At 45.1% G+C, this 17,450-nt stretch overlaps 1 protein-coding gene across 2 annotated transcripts in view; it reads left to right on the top strand.

Annotated features, from left to right (window-relative positions):
- The window catches only part of Ctps1 (CTP synthase 1), a 30,107-nt gene that overhangs the window by 11,089 nt on the left and 1,568 nt on the right, over positions 1-17,450 (top strand). For both annotated transcript variants that reach the window (XM_074080454.1, XM_074080455.1), the window contains 13 exons: positions 690-773; positions 1,240-1,320; positions 4,847-4,998; positions 6,344-6,476; positions 8,689-8,777; positions 9,669-9,763; positions 10,399-10,461; positions 12,545-12,588; positions 13,781-13,877; positions 14,933-14,988; positions 15,074-15,170; positions 15,662-15,806; positions 16,389-16,477. In XM_074080454.1, the coding sequence (XP_073936555.1) occupies positions 690-773; positions 1,240-1,320; positions 4,847-4,998; positions 6,344-6,476; positions 8,689-8,777; positions 9,669-9,763; positions 10,399-10,461; positions 12,545-12,588; positions 13,781-13,877; positions 14,933-14,988; positions 15,074-15,170; positions 15,662-15,806; positions 16,389-16,473 (1,221 nt within the window). In that variant the 3' untranslated portion in view covers positions 16,474-16,477. The remainder of the gene's footprint in view (positions 1-689; positions 774-1,239; positions 1,321-4,846; positions 4,999-6,343; positions 6,477-8,688; positions 8,778-9,668; positions 9,764-10,398; positions 10,462-12,544; positions 12,589-13,780; positions 13,878-14,932; positions 14,989-15,073; positions 15,171-15,661; positions 15,807-16,388; positions 16,478-17,450) is intronic.

The following is a 17,450-nucleotide window of genomic DNA, read 5'->3' as shown; positions in this document are numbered from 1 at the left end:
CTAAGGGAAAGTTTCTTCCAATTTAGAATTCTAAACCCAGCAAATCTCTCTTACCTGTGAGAGGCAAATGAAGATAATTTAGTACAGAAAGGAAAACTGTGGCACATTGTCTACCTGAACAGTCTTGAAATAATCCAATATGTAATCCTAAAGAGGGCACAGACACAGGTGGGTGCTGTGTAGTGGTGGCAGGGGAATGAGAGGGGCGTGATGTCAAGAAGTAGCGATGAAATGTATCAGAAGAATCAGTTTAGAGAAGCTAAAGCTTGTGCTTTACATGTGCCAGGCTCTGGGTTCAAACCCCTGCACCACAAATAAATCAAGCTATTGTGTGTGGGCTTGGAGAGTGGAAGAGAGTAGATGAGGCCGGTACCACTAGTCTTTAGGACAAACCCCGTAGAACTGTTTGACTCTAAAAGATATGCATGTGTAACTTCAACAAAATATAAAAGCCAATTTAGAACAAATGATCAAATTCTCTATTAAAAAGGGGTTTAAGGAAAAGCCATACTTGTAAATCCTTTTTGTTTGTTCTTTTGAGACAGGGTCTTGCTACATAACCTAGGCCTTGAACTCTCAATCCTGCCTTAGCATCCTGGGTGCTGGGATTACAGGTGTGTACCACCACACCTGACCTGGAAATTCTTTATCATGGAGAAACTAACCCCTTTTTTTCTTTTGTAAAATAGCCAAGTTCAACGGGAGAACAGAAGACAAAACCCACCCAAAACAGTGTTCGAGAACTTAGAGGGCTTGGGCTTTCCCCAGACCTGGTAAGATTTCCTGAGTGATCTCTTACATCCAATTAAAGTCACACCTCCATGACAGGAAGGACTTTTGTCTTGTTGTCAGGCTGCTAATGGTAATAGATGGTGGAGGAAATAGGTTGAGTGCTCTGAATGGGGCTGTGCCTGGTTTCTCCTCTCAGTCCTTCATTATTCCCCTTCATTCCTGCCCAAGAACACGCACTGAGGAGGAAAGCCCCATTATCTCCTGCTTGTTGCTTCCTCCTTTGCCTGGTCACTTGTGCTGCTGTCCTCATAGGATTCTCCACTGGGGATTCAGGAGTTTCAGTTTTGAAAATAGGTGATGATATTTTTTTATGAATTGAGTACATTGTGCCAAGAGCTAACATTTTCATCCATCTTCACAGTGTTATGCCTGTTTTAATTGTCAGGGAAACCCCCAGCTTTGTAACCCTTCCTTCTATGTAAGCCATCTTGTTTTTTTCACTGCCAGGTTGTGTGTCGGTGCTCAAATCCTCTTGACACGTCTGTGAAAGAAAAAATATCCATGTTCTGTCATGTGGAACCAGAACAAGTAAGTAGAAATTCCATCTCTGTGGAAATGGCTTTTTGCTTCTAATTGCCTGAAACCTCTTGAGGATCAGTTTCACAAGGCTTGTTGTTATCTTGTAATGAGAGATGGTAGACTGTCTCCTAGAAGAACTGACCCTGGTTGGCTCTGTGATTCACTGTCACCTTCTGCTAGTGGTTCCTCAAACATACTGTGCCTCCCCTGCCTCTCCTCCCTGTTCCTTATTCTTCATGCTCCATCTAGGCTGAATGTCTTTCTGTTCCCCCAACCCTCCACTCTAGTTCTGTTGTTCTGCTGTTCTGCAACCCCCCCACCCCTACTCCCACCCCCCTGGCCCTTTCAGGTGCTGAAGATCAAACCCAGGGCCTTGTGCATGCTATACAAGTGCTTTTACCACCAAGCTACATCCCTGGCCCTTGGTTTTTTGAGATAGGGTCTCACTATGTATCCTAGGCTGGCCTTGAACTCATGATCCTCTTGCCTTTGCCTTTCCACTCGCTAATAATTTCAGGAATTTTTCCCCTTTCCTTGTTGGCTTTAGCAAACTTGTATTCATTTTTGTCATTCAGGGTCTACCTAGGACCTAGTGCTACCTGAGGCACTTTACCTGCAGTATCCTCAACCCTCAGGGTTAATCACTTCCTAGTCTGGGCTACTGTGTGCCTCACACATGCTGGCGGGGAGCCTGTCCTATCCCCGTAGATGTGTATGTGTATGTATGTGCACACATACCCCTCATAGACTGTGAGCTTCTGGAGGGCAAGAATCACATTATTTGACTTTGTTTCTGGGGTGTTGTGGGTTCTCACGTGCAGTTTTTGTTACTACATTCATGGAGGAGCTCATGGCGAAGGCAATCCAAAACTTTGGAATCTGTAGAAATTTTTTTTTTTTTTTTTGGTACTGGGGTTCAAACTCAGGGCTTCATTCTTGGTAGGCAGGCAGGCATTCTACCATTTGAGCCACTCTATCAGCCCTTTTTGTGTTGGGTATTTTTGAGATAGGGTCTTGTGAACTATTTGCCTGGGGCTGCCTTTGAACTGTGATCCTCCTGATCTCTGCCTCTGGAGTGGCTAGGATTGCACGTGTGAACCACTGGTACCTGGTGGAACCTGTAGAATCTTAAGTGTGGTGCTTATTATGGAAATTCTAGTGATAATTTGAGATTATGGCATTAGTCATTGTACTAGTCAGCTTTTTGTCACTACAACAAAATTCCTGAGGCAGCTAACTTAATAAAGAAAAGAGGCATATTTAGTTTTGGAGGCTAAAAGTCCCGCAAAGAGCAGGCTCTGGGAAGGCCCCATGGGAGTTGGCAGATTGTGTATGGAGGAAGGATTGAATCTCCAGCCAGGAAGCAGGGAAAGGGAGGGGCCAGGTTGATTGTGAGAACTCTAGGGTCAGGAAAAATATCTTAATTCCTTTTGAAGGCAGGGTCAGTGACCCAAGGACCCCACACTAGGCCCAACCTTACACAGCACCTCCCAGTACTGCCACCTGGGACCAAGCCTGCAATCACATGGACCTTGGGGGACATTAAACAATTTCCAAACCACAGCAATCAGCTTTGGCTGAAGGAGCCTAGAAGGGGAGCTGAGGTCGAGGGGTTGCTAGAGTCATAAAGAGTTTTTAGTACAGTCAGTACAAGTCTTTTATCACGTGTGTTCTCAGTGTTTTCTCGGTCTGTGGCTTGACTTTTCCTTTTCTTAATAGTGACTTTTGGAGCATGAAGGCTTTTAGATCTCCAAATTATCAGTTTTTTTCTTTTATGGATTATGTGTTTGCTGTCATGTCCAAGAACTCTTTGGTTAATCAAGGTCATGAACATTTTCTTCTATGATTTCTTCTTTAAGTTTTGTAGTTTTAGATCTTATGTGATCTATTTTGAGTTAATTTTTGTTTATGGTTTGAGGTAAGAGTGGAAATTCATATTTTTGCATATGGATATCCAGCCCTGTTTGTTGAAAGGACTATTATGATAATATTTTAAATATAGTATATTACATAATATTGCATGCATTTTTGTGTGGTGCTGGGGATCAAACCCAGGGCCTTGTGCATGTTTGGCAAGTAGTCTACCATGAAGCTGCCTCCCTACCCCTATGATGTTCTCTATAAAGGTGCTTTTTAAGTTTGTCTTCACAAACTTATATAGATTTATAGTTATGCATAATTTTTGTTACTATAGTAAGGGTATTTTTAAAAATTGTATTTCCTCAATAAAAATGGCCTACATGCAGGACTCCCTAGAGACTTTTGTCCTTTGGTCTACGACTTTACTAGCAACTGTAGTAAAACTCAGTTAGTTTGCCCGTAAATTCTCTTGGTTTTTAGGATGAGTAATAGTGATAGAAACTTTTAGTGGTAGTTGTGTGTTTTTCAAGTTTTATATATATATGAATTGGGACTTGAGGCCTCAGGACCTCACTCTTGCCAGGCAAGTGCTCTACCACTGGAACTATGTCCCAAGCCCAGCTCTTTTTTCTTTTGATGAGCTGGGGGAGAGGGGGTTCGATAACTTTTTTGCTGTGCTGGCCTTGAACTGTAATTCTCCTGAACTCCGTCTCCTGAGTAGCTGGGGTTATAGGCATGTGCCACCTTGCCTGTCCCCCTAGGTTTTGTTTCTTGTCTAATTATAATGGAGAATGTCTCCAGTATTTACTGAATAGCGATAGGTGACCATTCTTGCCTTATTCTGGACTTTAAATAGTAAATATTAATATCACGTGGTAAACCACGTGATGAGTTTGTTATATTTTCAATTTTCCCCTAGTATTCTTCAATTTTTGTCAGTCTGCATCCACAGAGGTGGTTTTACTTTTCTCCTTTCATCTGTTCACATGGCCATTCCATTTTTAAAGTGCCCAGTGCAATCGTTTGCAAACTGGGCAGCATTCTGGAATCACTCGGAGCGCTAACAAATACTGATGCCTGCCTCCCACCCCAGACATTCTCATTTAAGAGGTCTGGGTAGCAGCCCAGGTTTATGGGTTTTATATACTCCCTTAATGATTCCATTTGCAGCTGAGTTTGAGAACCACTGTTCTGAGGTAAGATGTTTTGTTTTTTTGGTTGGTTGTTTGTTTCTTTGGGTGGCTCTGGGGTTTGAACTGAGGGCCTCATACTTGTGAGGCTCTACCATTTGAGCCACTCTGACAGCCCTGAATTAAGTTGTTTATGGATTCCTGGGATGTTTGGTTTGTGGTTTTTGGGTTTTTTGAGACAAGGTCATACTGTGTAGCCTAGGCTGCCTTCCAGCTTAGTATCCTCCTGCCTCAAGGCTGGAATTACAGGTTTGCATCTCCATGTCTAGCTTTTAAAAAATTATTTATTTTAAGAATTTTTATACCCTTGCGTACAATAGCCATTAATTTTGGGTCAGTTTTGGCAATTTATCTTTTTCTAGAAAATTGCTTTTTTTTCCTCAGATTGAGAATTTTTTTTCCCCAAGGTCATATAGCTAGAAGGCAGCTATAAGCACAGTTTGTTCTTATTAAATTACTAATGACTCATTTCTTTTTTTAAACAGGTGATCTGTGTCCACGATGTTTCATCCATATACCGGGTACCCTTGTTGTTAGAGGAGCAAGGGGTTGTAGATTATTTTCTTCGGAGACTTGACCTTCCTATTGAGAGGCAGCCACGAAAAATGCTAATGAAGTGGAAAGAGATGGCAGACAGGTTTGTGTCCCCATAAGGAGCCGGGAGTGCCAGCCTTCTTTCTTTTTTTTTTTTTTTTAATAGGGTTTTTTTTAATAACGTGCTGTAGCATGTTAACACTTTTTCTGTCAACTCATGTTTAGAAAAGGTCTTCATGGTGGGAGATGTTGAGAGTGCTAGAAAAGGATTTTGCAGTCATCACGTGGTTATAGCACAGATGAGCAGGTCCTGGCATGGTAGGGCCAGTCTTCCAGGCAGTGAGTTCTGATTGCAGTATGCTATCACAGTTACCTTTTATCAGACAGTCAGCAGCATACAGGCGCCTCGGGGTGTCAACCTCGCAGTCCCAGAGCCCAGGTGAACAGCTCGCCTTGGCTGAAGTACTGTTGAGTAGCATTGCTGATATCTGAACTGTATTTGGGAACATGCCATTCACCCCATACTGTCAAGGGCTCAGCAGGGATGTACGGCTGCTATCCCCTGCTAAAGCTCTGATGTGCTCTCATCACTTCCCAGGTCTTCAGTCCATCCTGGCTAAAGCAGGGTGTCCCTGCTGTAGCTGCAACATCACGGTGGTGACGGTAGAAGCACTCACTCCCTTGCTCTGTGATCGTTATTTTCATTTTGACATTTTCTCTTAGTCTTTGTCCATTTATATGGATCTCTTACATGTCCAGTTACATGAAGCTACCAAAGTGGCCTACAGTTTTATGATCCTTTTTTCATAAAACATTATAAGCATTTTGCTCTGTTACTAATTATATGGTATAATGAAAATGTTTAATGTGTGGACATTTCTATTGTGTGAATTTCCCATAATTTATTTGATTATTCCCTTTATCACATTAACTCTTATGAATTGTCTTTTTTGTGTCTTCTCAGGTTTTTTGCTCTTTGGGATTGAATTTTCTTTCTCACTGGGGTTTGAACTTAGGACCTCATGCTTGCTAGGCAGGTGCTCTGCCACTTGAGCCACTACCCCAGCCTTTGGGATTGAAATTTTTTAGAAAACAAATTAGTGTGAGATTTTTGAAACTATCTTTTGCAGGAACTTCTAAAATCCTACTTTCTGTACAAAGCCTGCTGTATCATCTAAAAATTGCTTCTTTTGACTGGTGTGTACACAGCACTCGGGTGATATATGCTTCCATCATATTCTTAAGGCATGTTTTTCTTATCTTGCAGAAAAGCAATTTTAGTCTCAGGATGGTGTGGGTATGCACATTCCAAGTGGTTGGATCTTTCTTTCTTCCTTTTTTTTGTGGTACTGGGAGTTGGACTAAGGGCCTTGTGCTTGCTAGGCAGGTGCTCTGCCTCCAGCCACTCCGCCAGCCTGATTGGGTATTTCTTGACTTTCATTTGCTAGGTATGATCGCTTGCTGGAGACCTGCTCTATTGCCCTCGTGGGCAAATACACCAAGTTCTCAGACTCATATGCCTCCGTCATTAAAGCTCTGGAACATTCTGCATTGGCCATCAACCACAAGTTGGAGATCAAGGTGAGAAGGGATGGTTCAGGTACAGCCAAGCAGTAAATAAGAATGCAGTCTGTACTCTCACAGATGCTGCATGCATATCTGCTTTGTTTTTTTGAGCTCTGAATTGCTTGTTAGGGATAAGAAAGATTTGTGGTTGGCTTCTGACTCTGAGAATACAATATAGTATTTTCTGGAAATAGTGAAGGGGAGAGGTGGGCAGAGTAGAGGTAGAGATGAGTGCCTGGACCTAAAACTGTCAGGACCCTGATGGCCTGGTGGACAGAGGCACATCGCACAGTTGATGGCACTGTCTAGAAACCCTTCCCAGTGTTCTGCGCTGGGCCGTGGCAGGCAGAAGCCTGCTGGTGGGATATTGGTATGTGGCCTTGAGCCAGGTGGCAGTAGAACGTCAAGGTTAACAGCACAGACTCCAGAGCAGATGACCAGGGCTCATATGCTGCCTCTGTTGCTTAGGAGGTATATGATCCTGGACCACTTCACACTCTGATGCATCAATTTCCCTTGAAAGGGGGTAGTGATAGTCCCTTCCTGCTGGAGTTGTAAGGACTAAATAAGCTAATGTGACATGCTCATCTATGCCTGACGTGTAGTAAGTGCTGCCCTTGGAAATTCTTCCCACTGGAGCTTTGCAGGAGGAGATGAAAGTGAGAAGTGAAGTGCGAGCTTGGTGCTGAGGGCCCTGCAGCCTTCTCCACCACTGAAATGCAGTTTGCCTGCTCTTCCCCATGTGTCTCTTGGCATGACAGTTTAGTTTGCTGCGTGCTGGTGGCGGCTTCCTGCAGAATGGCCAGCTGGATGTGCTTAGGAATTGGAGGACCCCATTACACTGCCATAGTTTACCTTCTGTTTGCTCTTTCCATCACTTCTTTTATCCACTTGGGGTTAGCCCATGGCTACCATGAGCTTCATGGTAGAGGCTGAGAGATGACCAAAAAGCCACCAGTCTTTTCAAGAATATCAGTTCTCAGGGACAGAGGGAGCACATAGGAGAGAGATGAACCTCCCTGGGTAGACATGTGAGGAGGGCCGACTTCCTCAAGAAGGACCCTGGGAGGTAGGGAAAGGTGGAGAAGACAAAGGGAGTGCCGCTCCTTCCCTTTGGAAAGGAGTATGTCCAAGGGCCTGGGATGTGGGGCAGGTAGGAAGTCAGTGTGAATTGGAAGTGGTTTGGAGTCAGTGGCAAGGTGATCAGGATTCCCAAGAAATGGACCAGCCTAGGTCTTAGGGTTTCTAAAAGTAACTGCAAGATACCAGGTAGAGGAGAATAGGAAAAAAAACCCAACAAAAAAAAGATGGACAACAACTTTTAGTAAAAAAAGAATGGGCAAAAGTGGCTGGAGGTATGGCTCAAGTGGTAGAGCATCTGCCCAGCAAGCTTGATATCCTGAGTTCAAACCCCAGTACTGCCAAAAAAAAAAAAAAATTATGCAAATGGATACCTTATTCATAGTAATAACCCACATCTGGAAATAACCCAAGTATGTCCATAGCAGGTCAGTGGATAGATGCACTGTGATGTATTTATACAATGGAAAACTACTCAGCAATAAAAAGGAGCAAACTTGTGATATATATGCGGCAATATGGGCGAATCTCAAAAACATACTGAGCAAAAGAAGCCAGACACAAAGATTGCACATTCTTTAGCTCCATTTGTAGGAAGTTCTATGAGAAGCAAAACTAGTCTGCAGTGATAGAAGTCAACTCCAGGGTTGTCTACCATGGGAGGTAGAGACGGAACTGTCTGCAGAGCTGCAGAAGGGATGTTTTGGGATAATGGTAGTTTCTCTGTCTTAATTGGGGTGGTGGTCACACCTTTGTATATACACTGGGCCAAATTCTTCAAAGTGTGCACCTTATATTTTATTGTATGCAAATTATACATCAATACAGATGAAAAATGGAAAAACAAAACAAAACAAAACTGGGTGGGAGATGGCCTGGGGAGAGAGTCGTGTGGACGGAGAACATGTGTGTAGAATTTCCTCTTGTGGGTTAACTGACACAAGATCCAGATAGAACCAGATGTGGGAGTTAAGCGATTTTGAAGGAAACTGTTTTAAAATATTTAAAGTTTTAAATTATGAAGTTTAACTGTTATCCCTTTAAAGCCAAAATTAAGTGAGATGGAATATTGGTAATGTTACTTAAAAGTCATGAAAGAGAGTGGCCAGTCATGAGCTGCTTGTGCTTGCCTTGCTGGTGCCCACAGTACATAGATTCCACCGACCTGGAGCCAAGCACCCTGCAGGAGGAGCCTGTGCGCTACCATGAAGCCTGGCAGAAGCTCTGCAGTGCTCAGTAAGTAGAGCTCCCTGCGGGGTGTGGTGTCAGCGCGGTCCTGTGCTTCCAGTGCTAACACTAGGTCATCTACTTGTTAAAATGTCTTAGTTATTAAAGAGACCACCTACTGTATGGTTTAAACTTTCCAGAAATACAGCTTACCAGTACAGTTGGAACTGAAGGAAATCTGCTTGCTGCGTTCATCTCCTCAGGCTTATTTAAGGATTTTTCATCTGGAATGTTTGATGAGTAGCCATCACTAGTCTCATAAATTGGTTTTGGAGCCACTATTGTTTTGTTTTGCCATGCTGAGGATCAGACCCAGGTCCTCGAGCATGCGAGGCAAGTGCTGTGCCACACCCCAGCCCTGGCACTTCTTATTTAGAACGGTAAACAGTTAGCAGGAAGTTTGAGTGCTGCAGAGCAGTTGAATGTCAAGAGGCTGGAGGCTCCTCCCACTCAGCACTGAGAAGGAAAGGTGAACTGCTTATGTTACTATCTCTTATAATTACGAGCAACATGCTGGGCATGGGCGTGCTCTGGGAAGGCTGAAGCACAAGGTTCAGGAGTTTGAGGCCAACCTGGGTTACCTAGTGAGACCCTGTCTCAAAAGACACATCAAACAAAAATGAAGAGCAGGGAGCTTGGGACAAGTGCAGGAGCAGCACCACAGCTGTGTACCCTATCACTTCTCATATGGCGAGGCTTACGGTTTTGTTTGCAGTTTCTAAGAACATGGTGTTTCCATATACAGATCATTGACAGTCTTCAATAACACGGTCTTAGTCCCAGTAGGAAACTATGTGGAGTAACCTCGTGGCACCAGTGCCTTGGCAGTGGCTTCTTTGGTGCTTCTGCCCACTGGGTTAGTGGAAAAAAGGAGGAACCTGTGGTTTGTTCTCTTCACAGTGGAGTGCTGGTTCCAGGGGGATTTGGTGTTCGAGGAACTGAAGGAAAAATCCAAGCAATTGCTTGGGCTCGGAAACAGAAAAAGCCTTTTTTGGGTAAGGAGCTATGTTGCTGCCTCTTCACTCTGAGTGGGAAAGAGGAAGGTAGGGTGCCTGGAGGCAGGGGAAGGAATTAAGGCAGGGAGCTAGCAAAACATGGCTCTCTGTCCAGAGAGGAACACAAGTGGAAGATTTTTTTGCTTTTCTTTGGGTGAAATCCAGACACCTTGTGGAAGGTTTAAAGAGCTGCCTATAGAGGCCATGGAATCAGGGAAAATGCACTATGGATTAGGAGCTTCCATACTGTATATAGCTTGAGTTTATGTCCTCCTCACCTGTTCCTTCACGCAAGCCAACTGTAATCTGGCAAAGTGATTTTGGATGCTTCCTGGAGCCGAATTTAATAGCTATAACCTTGATCCATTGTAAGTGAGAACTTAATGACAGAAGGCAAGAAAACTTGAATTTTAAAATAACAAATGGAGTATTGCTTATGTCTAAAATTGGCTAACTTTACAGAAGCTGGAATTGTCAATGCTTAAGAGCAGGAAAATGTTTGCTTAGAGCAGGAAATTAAGAGTGTGATTTTAACTCTGTGACCTTGCAGGACACAGAGTCCTTGGCAGGCTGGGGGGAAGCGTGGGTGCTGCCTTTTCAGTGGAGCTCCGTTTACTTTTTCCTCCCTCTGGAAGGTGTGTGCTTAGGAATGCAGTTGGCAGTGGTGGAATTTTCAAGAAATGTGCTGGGATGGCAAGGTAAGTGTACATTGGGAAACTCAGATTCCTGTGTAAGTGTTCCCTGGAGGGTGGGATGGCAACATGTGTTGGTGGTCAGGAGGTATGAGCAAGACGCCTGCTTTCTCAGTACCTCACGCTGTACCGTGAAGTTGGGCTGCCTGGCTCACCCAGGTGCCACACAGACCTCCATGCAGGGTGCAGGGGTGGCTGAGCCCTCCAGCTCCTGCTTCTCCTGTTCTTGAGATTTTCCCACTTTGACCACCACAGCCACCATCAAGATCTGGCCCTGGCCTGAGTGAGTCCTGTGCAGTTGTTACAAACTTGGGCTCTGGGGCTGTCAGACCCTGGTTCCAGTTCTGATGGGGGATTTTTGGCAATTTACTTAGCCTTTCTGGGCTCATGTTTCTTTAGCAGAATGGAAGTCAAAATGGTAACTGCTTCACGTAGTTTTAAAAATTAGGTGAAATAATGCATGGTTGCTAGCAGTGCCTGGCAGATAGGAAATGCTCAGACGATATCAGATCTGCCTGCTGGCTGATTACTGTGACAGACCATCTCAGGACTCACTGGTGTCACACAGGCTATCGCCTGTGTTCTCTGAATGACTCAGCAGCTGATTTTCTATGCTTGTGTGTCTAGGATCACTCACTCCTGCCTGCTGTCCAGTGGTGTGTTTGGCTCAGCAGGGACATTAAGAAAGTGTCTGTGTGGTGGCTTACCATTCATTAATTCAGCCAAATGTCCCCATACATGATGGCCTCCAATGTGACAGGCCCACTGAACAAGCACTGGTCAACCTTGCCAATGTCCCACTGTCTGAAGCAAGCCATGTGGCCAAGCCTAGGGTCCAAGGGGACCACACAGCATGGATTCTGGGAGTGCAGTGAACGGGACGATGAAGGAATCATCTGCCACAGCCACAGTTAATTCCCTGTAGCCCAGCTGACTATACTAGATTTTAGAGAGATCTGTAATTTCTGTGAAGCAAAGCAACATGAAGGTCTGTAAAAGCAGTGTGGCTTACACGATGTGAGTGATTCTCCCAGAAGCCAGCTTGAGTTAGGGCTGAGTTTCACTTCACAGTAACCCTAGAGACCATGGCTGCACATGACAGGCAGCTTGCCCCTTGTGCTGGCTCTTGAGTCCTGGGAGGGACTGTCTGTCCACCCACTACCCAAAGCTGATTTTGGGGCTCCTGGGCCTTTCAGAGCCCAGTACCTGCTTCCCAACGGCATCAGATGGGCAGGTGACCCGGTGATGTTCTTGTCTTTGAGGGGAGTTCCTGTCATTCACAGGACCTTGGTCCTTCTCCTTTTTGTTGTTAATGGCTTTCTTAGTTAGACATTAATTTCAGTAAAAGGATGGGAAGGGTATTTGCACTGAAATCAGTTACTTTCTGATTTAGCAGTTGCACAGGGAAACATGTTAGATGCTGAGGATGAAAGAAAAGCAGAAGGCAGGTGCAGTGCTCACATCTGTAATCCCAGCGACTTGGGAGGCAGAGTCACGATTGTGTTTTGAGGTCAGGTTGGGGTAAAAGTTAGCGAGAGACTGTTTCAAAGAACAATTTGGGTGTCGTGGTACATTTCTGTAATCCCAGATTACAGAAGAGATTTTTTTTTTTTTTAGTTTGGTGTGGTCCATGCCAGCCCCAAGCAAAAGTATGAGACCCTGTCTGAAAAATCACTAAAGCAAAAAGTGCTGGGGGTGTGGTTCGAGTGGTAGAGCACTTGAGGTCCTGAGTTCAAACTCGAGTACTGCTTCATTCCCCCAAAATTACAAGATATGGTTCTTGCTTGTCTTAGAGAGATAGTCTGCAAAATGTGAAAAATTAAGACTACAGAAGAAGAACTGTGTCATAAGGTTGGTTTTGCTCTCATCATTTTGTGCAGTGGAATCTCCTGGAAATGAAACTCAAACAAATGAATCTGTGTGCATTGGTGTGTTGAGTATTGGATGCATGAAAAGTGCGTTGCCTGGCTTTTGTTCTGATCATTGACTTTAAACTGGGAAAGATCGTGATTCAGAGCTTAGCTATGAAACTATTAAGTCATCAGTTTTATTTATAACTTTTTATAACTCAAGTATTTTAACTTTTCAGATGCCAATTCTACAGAGTTCGACCCTAAAACCAGCCATCCCGTGGTGAGTCTAGTGTTTGAACTTCCCCAGAGGTCAGAAGGGGATGGAAGGGGGTTCATGATGCAGTTGATGGTAGATAGGCAGTGAGGCCGAGAACCCTGATGTCTTGTGCTCTCAGACTAACAGATCAGAAGAACTTCTGTTTTTCACAATGCCTTTCCTTACTTGTCTTTCCAGTTTCCCATGGAAAGTCTTTAAGACAGGTAACAGCCAGCCATCTAGAGGGGATCCTGATGAAAACCCCTGATCCTCCCTGCTCTCCTTCGCTCATAGAGCTCTTAGAAATACCGCTGGCAGGAAGCACTTAGGCAGGCCCTCGCACGGCCAGCCAGTGCTTTCCCCACTTGATTGTTCCTGTAACACCAGTGACAGTCCTGGGGGAGAGGCAGGCATCTGACTGGTTTGTTTCATAGTGAGCAGAGCTTTGCCAGGCCAGCACATGTGCCATTGGAGTTCATCCTGGCGGCACGGGCACAGATAGCCTGCCACATTATTAAGGCTCACTGGGGAGGACAGGCCTTTATTCATTGACTCTCCAGCCCAGGAACGATGGGCATGTTTACAGGCTTTCATTTGTTTTCAGTACTCAACAAATACTGAGTACCTGCTATGTGCTAGGGTCTGTTCTTGTCACAGAGGGGACTGTGATGAATGAGATGGACAAGGTTCCTGGTCTCTTGGATTATATAGCATCTGTATATGTTGTTGATCTGAAATTGAGCCCTGCAAATATGAAGGCCTCAGGAAGGGAAGAGCAAAGATTTTGGAGTGGGGGAGTGGAGCACATGGAAAGCCCTGGAAGTCAGATGGTGCCACCTGTTCACTGATGCTTGCTAAGCCACTACTGGCTGCTGGTTCTATATACACCCCTGCCTGTGAGCAGCTCCTCCGGCCTGACAGCAGGACTTGTATCCATGCTACTGTACTAATAATTCTTAGACTGTCATGTGACAGTCCAGTGGCCTTGGTGATCCCAAGTACTGGGGCAGGGACAGCATCACGACAGACTAAAGAATTGACCCTCTGTCCCGGAGGGTAAAAATGACTACCGAGAGGCAGTTTCCAGTAACAGCATCTTACCAGGAAAGGCTGGAGATGCAGAGCCTCCTTTTGGGTGGGCTCCATTTGGGAAAGGGAGGGCTGGCTCCTGATGGAAGCAGTTTGTTGTCCATATCTGTTTTCTGAACATTTCTAGGTCATAGACATGCCAGAACACAACCCTGGGCAGATGGGCGGAACCATGAGGCTGGGCAAGAGGAGAACCCTGTTCCAGACCAAGAACTCGGTCATGAGTAAGAGTTGCCTTGAGCTGGCCCAGCCTTTGGCTTTTCCCATATAGGATGTGTTTCTTAGGGTGGTTCTGTGGCTCTAAAGAGCCAGGCCCCACGCCAGCTTTTTTCTTGGTTTTTTTTTTTTTTTTTTTTTGGTGGCACTGGGGTTTGAACTCAGGGCCTCATACTGGGTAGGCATGTGCTCTACCACATAAACCATTCTGCTAGCCCTTTGGTTTTGTTCTTGCTTTTGCATTTCTCTTCCCCTCCTGTTCATGGCCTTTTAGGGTGCCCTGTACTGGCAGAGCAGTAGGCCCTTCCAGTGCATCGAGGAGTTAGGGCAAATCCATTGCCCTATTACTTTCCCACAAAATGGCAGTTTCATATGCTTCAACTTAAATTTTATTCTAACCAAATATTAATAGATACTAAACATTTAGGGGAATTGGAGAAGAAAAATATTTAAGAAAATTACTCTATTAGACAGGCTCTTTTTCCTGGCCCATGGGGAACATTCTACCTCAGTCCATCAGCAGAGGCACCCTGTGTCTGTCTTGGGCATTTGGTGGTCTAGTTTGGGATTCCCTTGAGTACGGATCCTCAAACCCTTCCAGCTCTGATGCTTTGTGGATATGGGTCTCACTAGCAACTGGGAGTGAGTCAGAAAAGCAGCCCATGTGCACACATGGTACCTGTTCATGCACACTACTGGCTGCTAAAGGCCTTTGTGACTGTGACTTGAACTACACGTCCTCAGAGATCTCCGTGGCTCCAAACTATTTCCTTCTCGGCCCTGGCCATTTGATAGGCTGCTTCCAGCAATAGAGTGTTTTGCAATTCATTGGTCATATGTTTGAGGGAGGTGAGGAAACTTTGTTTCAGCCTGGCTCTTAGTGTGGTCATGGTAGCTAAAAGCCCAAGAATTAGTTTAACTTGTGCCAAGAGCAGATGAGTGTGGCTGGCAGAGTTACGATGGCCTGGCTATGTAGACAGAAATAATGAAGCAGGAACTAGGTTGCAGTTGTGAGTGGGTTCTCTGTGAAATGAGAAGTCTCACATTTAGCCTGGTTTTTCAGGGAAGCTGTACGGAGATGTGGACTATTTGGAAGAGAGGCACCGCCACCGGTTTGAGGTGAGGATATAAGCCCACTTCTTTCTGCTGCTCTGGAAAAACAGGCACAGAGAGGCCAGTACAATGATTTTTCCTGCTTCACCAGGTAAATCCAGTCTTGAAAAAGTGCTTAGAAGAGCAGGGCTTGAAGTTTGTTGGCCAAGATATTGAAGGAGAGAGGATGGAGATCGTGGAGTTAGAAGGTGAGTACAGTACCTGGCAGTGGTATTTAAAGTGAGGCTTCCTTGGTATGTAGGCAACTATAAAAATGTGTGTTGTAGCCAGGTGTGGTGATGCATGTTTGAATTTCTAGCACTTAGGAGGCTGAGGCAGGAGGATTGCCAGTTCAAGGCCAGCCTGGGCTACATAGCCACACTCTGTCTTTAAAAAAAAAAAGTGGGAAGTTCATCCCCACCTGTGGCCTTCTGCAGCCATTTAGCCTCTCAGTTCCTTCTCTGAAATGAAGAGCTGGACTTGGTACTAAACCCTTCAGCTTTCACATGATCTGCTTGGCTCAAACTGTGCAAATCACAGGAGCCAGTAACTCAGGAGCCTGGGAAGAGGGTGTCACATTGCTTATGCTCTGGGGTTCCCTCTATCTAGATTCGAAGGAGGGCGTATTTAATAAAATTTTATCCTAATCTTTTACACTTTATGCACAATGTACATAATGGATCCTTTCAATTTGTTTCAGATCATCCTTTCTTTGTTGGGGTTCAGTACCACCCTGAGTTCCTGTCTAGGCCTATCAAGCCCTCTCCACCCTACTTTGGCCTCCTCCTGGCCTCTGTAGGGCGGCTCCCGCATTACCTCCAGAAAGGCTGCAGACTCTCTCCCAGGTGGGGACATTGCTTCAGAAATCAACTCCTGGTCTCTTCTCATCCTTTAGGGGGTCACTGATGCATCAGGGAGGCATCACACAATCAGTCCTAAGAAAAAGCTGGGGCTGGGGTCCTTGGATGGGGTCCGTGTGCTCCTCACATTTACATGGAAGTTCCCACTTCTTCCCTAGGATTTTCTCAAGCAGCTTTCCCTGGCATGTTGGCCAGGCCCCCTCTCTGTAGCATCAGGATTCTGGTGATGTTGCTGGGTGGATCATATTTGGCAGAGGACCCCCTGGTCCATGTTAAGGGAACTGGGTTTCCATGGGAAGTGGGCCACAACCAGATGGGCACATGCATCGTTGCTACCTTTATCCAAAACCAGTTGCTCTGAGTGATTAGTGTATCAATACAGAAGTAAAAGTGGGTGTATCTCTTGTACCCAGAGAAAGGAAATCCCTCTGAAGGCTTCTGCTAAATATCTGACTGTGGTAAAGAGATTTCTGCTGTGTGTGGACACGTACTTTAGTAATGGTGGCTACAAAAACAGATAAAGTGATTTTGATGGGAGATGAGGAATAAATCTTCTGACTTTAACAGGGACACCTATAGTGACAGAAGTGGGAGCAGCTCCCCCGACTCTGAGATCACCGAGCTGAAGTTTCCATCAATAAATCACGACTGATCTGGTAATGGAAGTGATATTTTTGTTTTAGTTTAAGAGAAAAATGGTGATAATAGGCTGGTGCTGGTGGCTTACACCCATAATCCTAGCTACTTGGGAGGCTGAGATCAGGAGGATTGAGGTTTGAGGCCAGCCTGATCAAATAGTTCCCCCATCTCCAAATTACCAGAGCAAAATGGACTGGAGGTGTGGCTCTGGTTGTAGAGTGTCTTCTTTGTCAGTGGGAAGCCCTGAGTTCAAAAGATAACACGCTAGGATTATAAGAATACCATGCAGGTTTAGTGCTGAAAATTTTATCTGCCAGAGAATGGAAATGGTAAGGTCAGGGTGGGCATCACTGGGCTATTCTCCAGGTCTCTTGTCTGCTCTGGGGACACAAGTCTTGGGGACACTCGTGTCAGGATACTAGTCTTCTTGCTGACTGTTGCATGCAGGTGCTGATGTGGTACCTAGGGGAGCTGCTGCTTTCGCCCTCTTGTTTCATGGAGCTATAAATTTGGAGGCCATGAAGGAGGTGACAGGCCTAAGAGTGTGGCATGTCATTTCATGGTGACTCAAGCTCTCATACAGTGTTTCAGAACTGACATTGCTTGCAAACATCTCAGCATTGATTGTTGCTTATTATAGAAATCCTGCAAAACTCAGTTATTGAGCAGACTTTATAGTAACAGTTTGTGAGTATGAAGTTGGAATAACTGTGGGTGATGCCATGAATTGTAAAAGTCCTTTACAGAGTGGACCATTCTGGCAGAAATACAGTTCTGCTGGTGGAGGGTATCAGAGGCAGGAGGGGAAGTCAGGAATCTGAGGGATCTGGGTTAGACAAGTTCCTGCCCTGAGGTGGGGTGGGCAGCTCTCCCTGGATCCTGTGTGCTCTGCATTCACCTCCAGAGGACTCTGGTGCTGGTTTGGTGCTAGTGTAGTAGTGGTCTCATTTTGTGGCCCTGACCAGTTGCCTTCTGCCTTGCTGATCGACC

The sequence above is a fragment of the Castor canadensis genome, chromosome 7 (assembly GCF_047511655.1).
Source record: "Castor canadensis chromosome 7, mCasCan1.hap1v2, whole genome shotgun sequence".
Lineage (NCBI taxonomy): Eukaryota > Metazoa > Chordata > Mammalia > Rodentia > Castoridae > Castor > Castor canadensis.
Note: the sequence above shows the minus strand (reverse complement) of the source record. Positions and strands in the feature narration are given on the sequence as shown.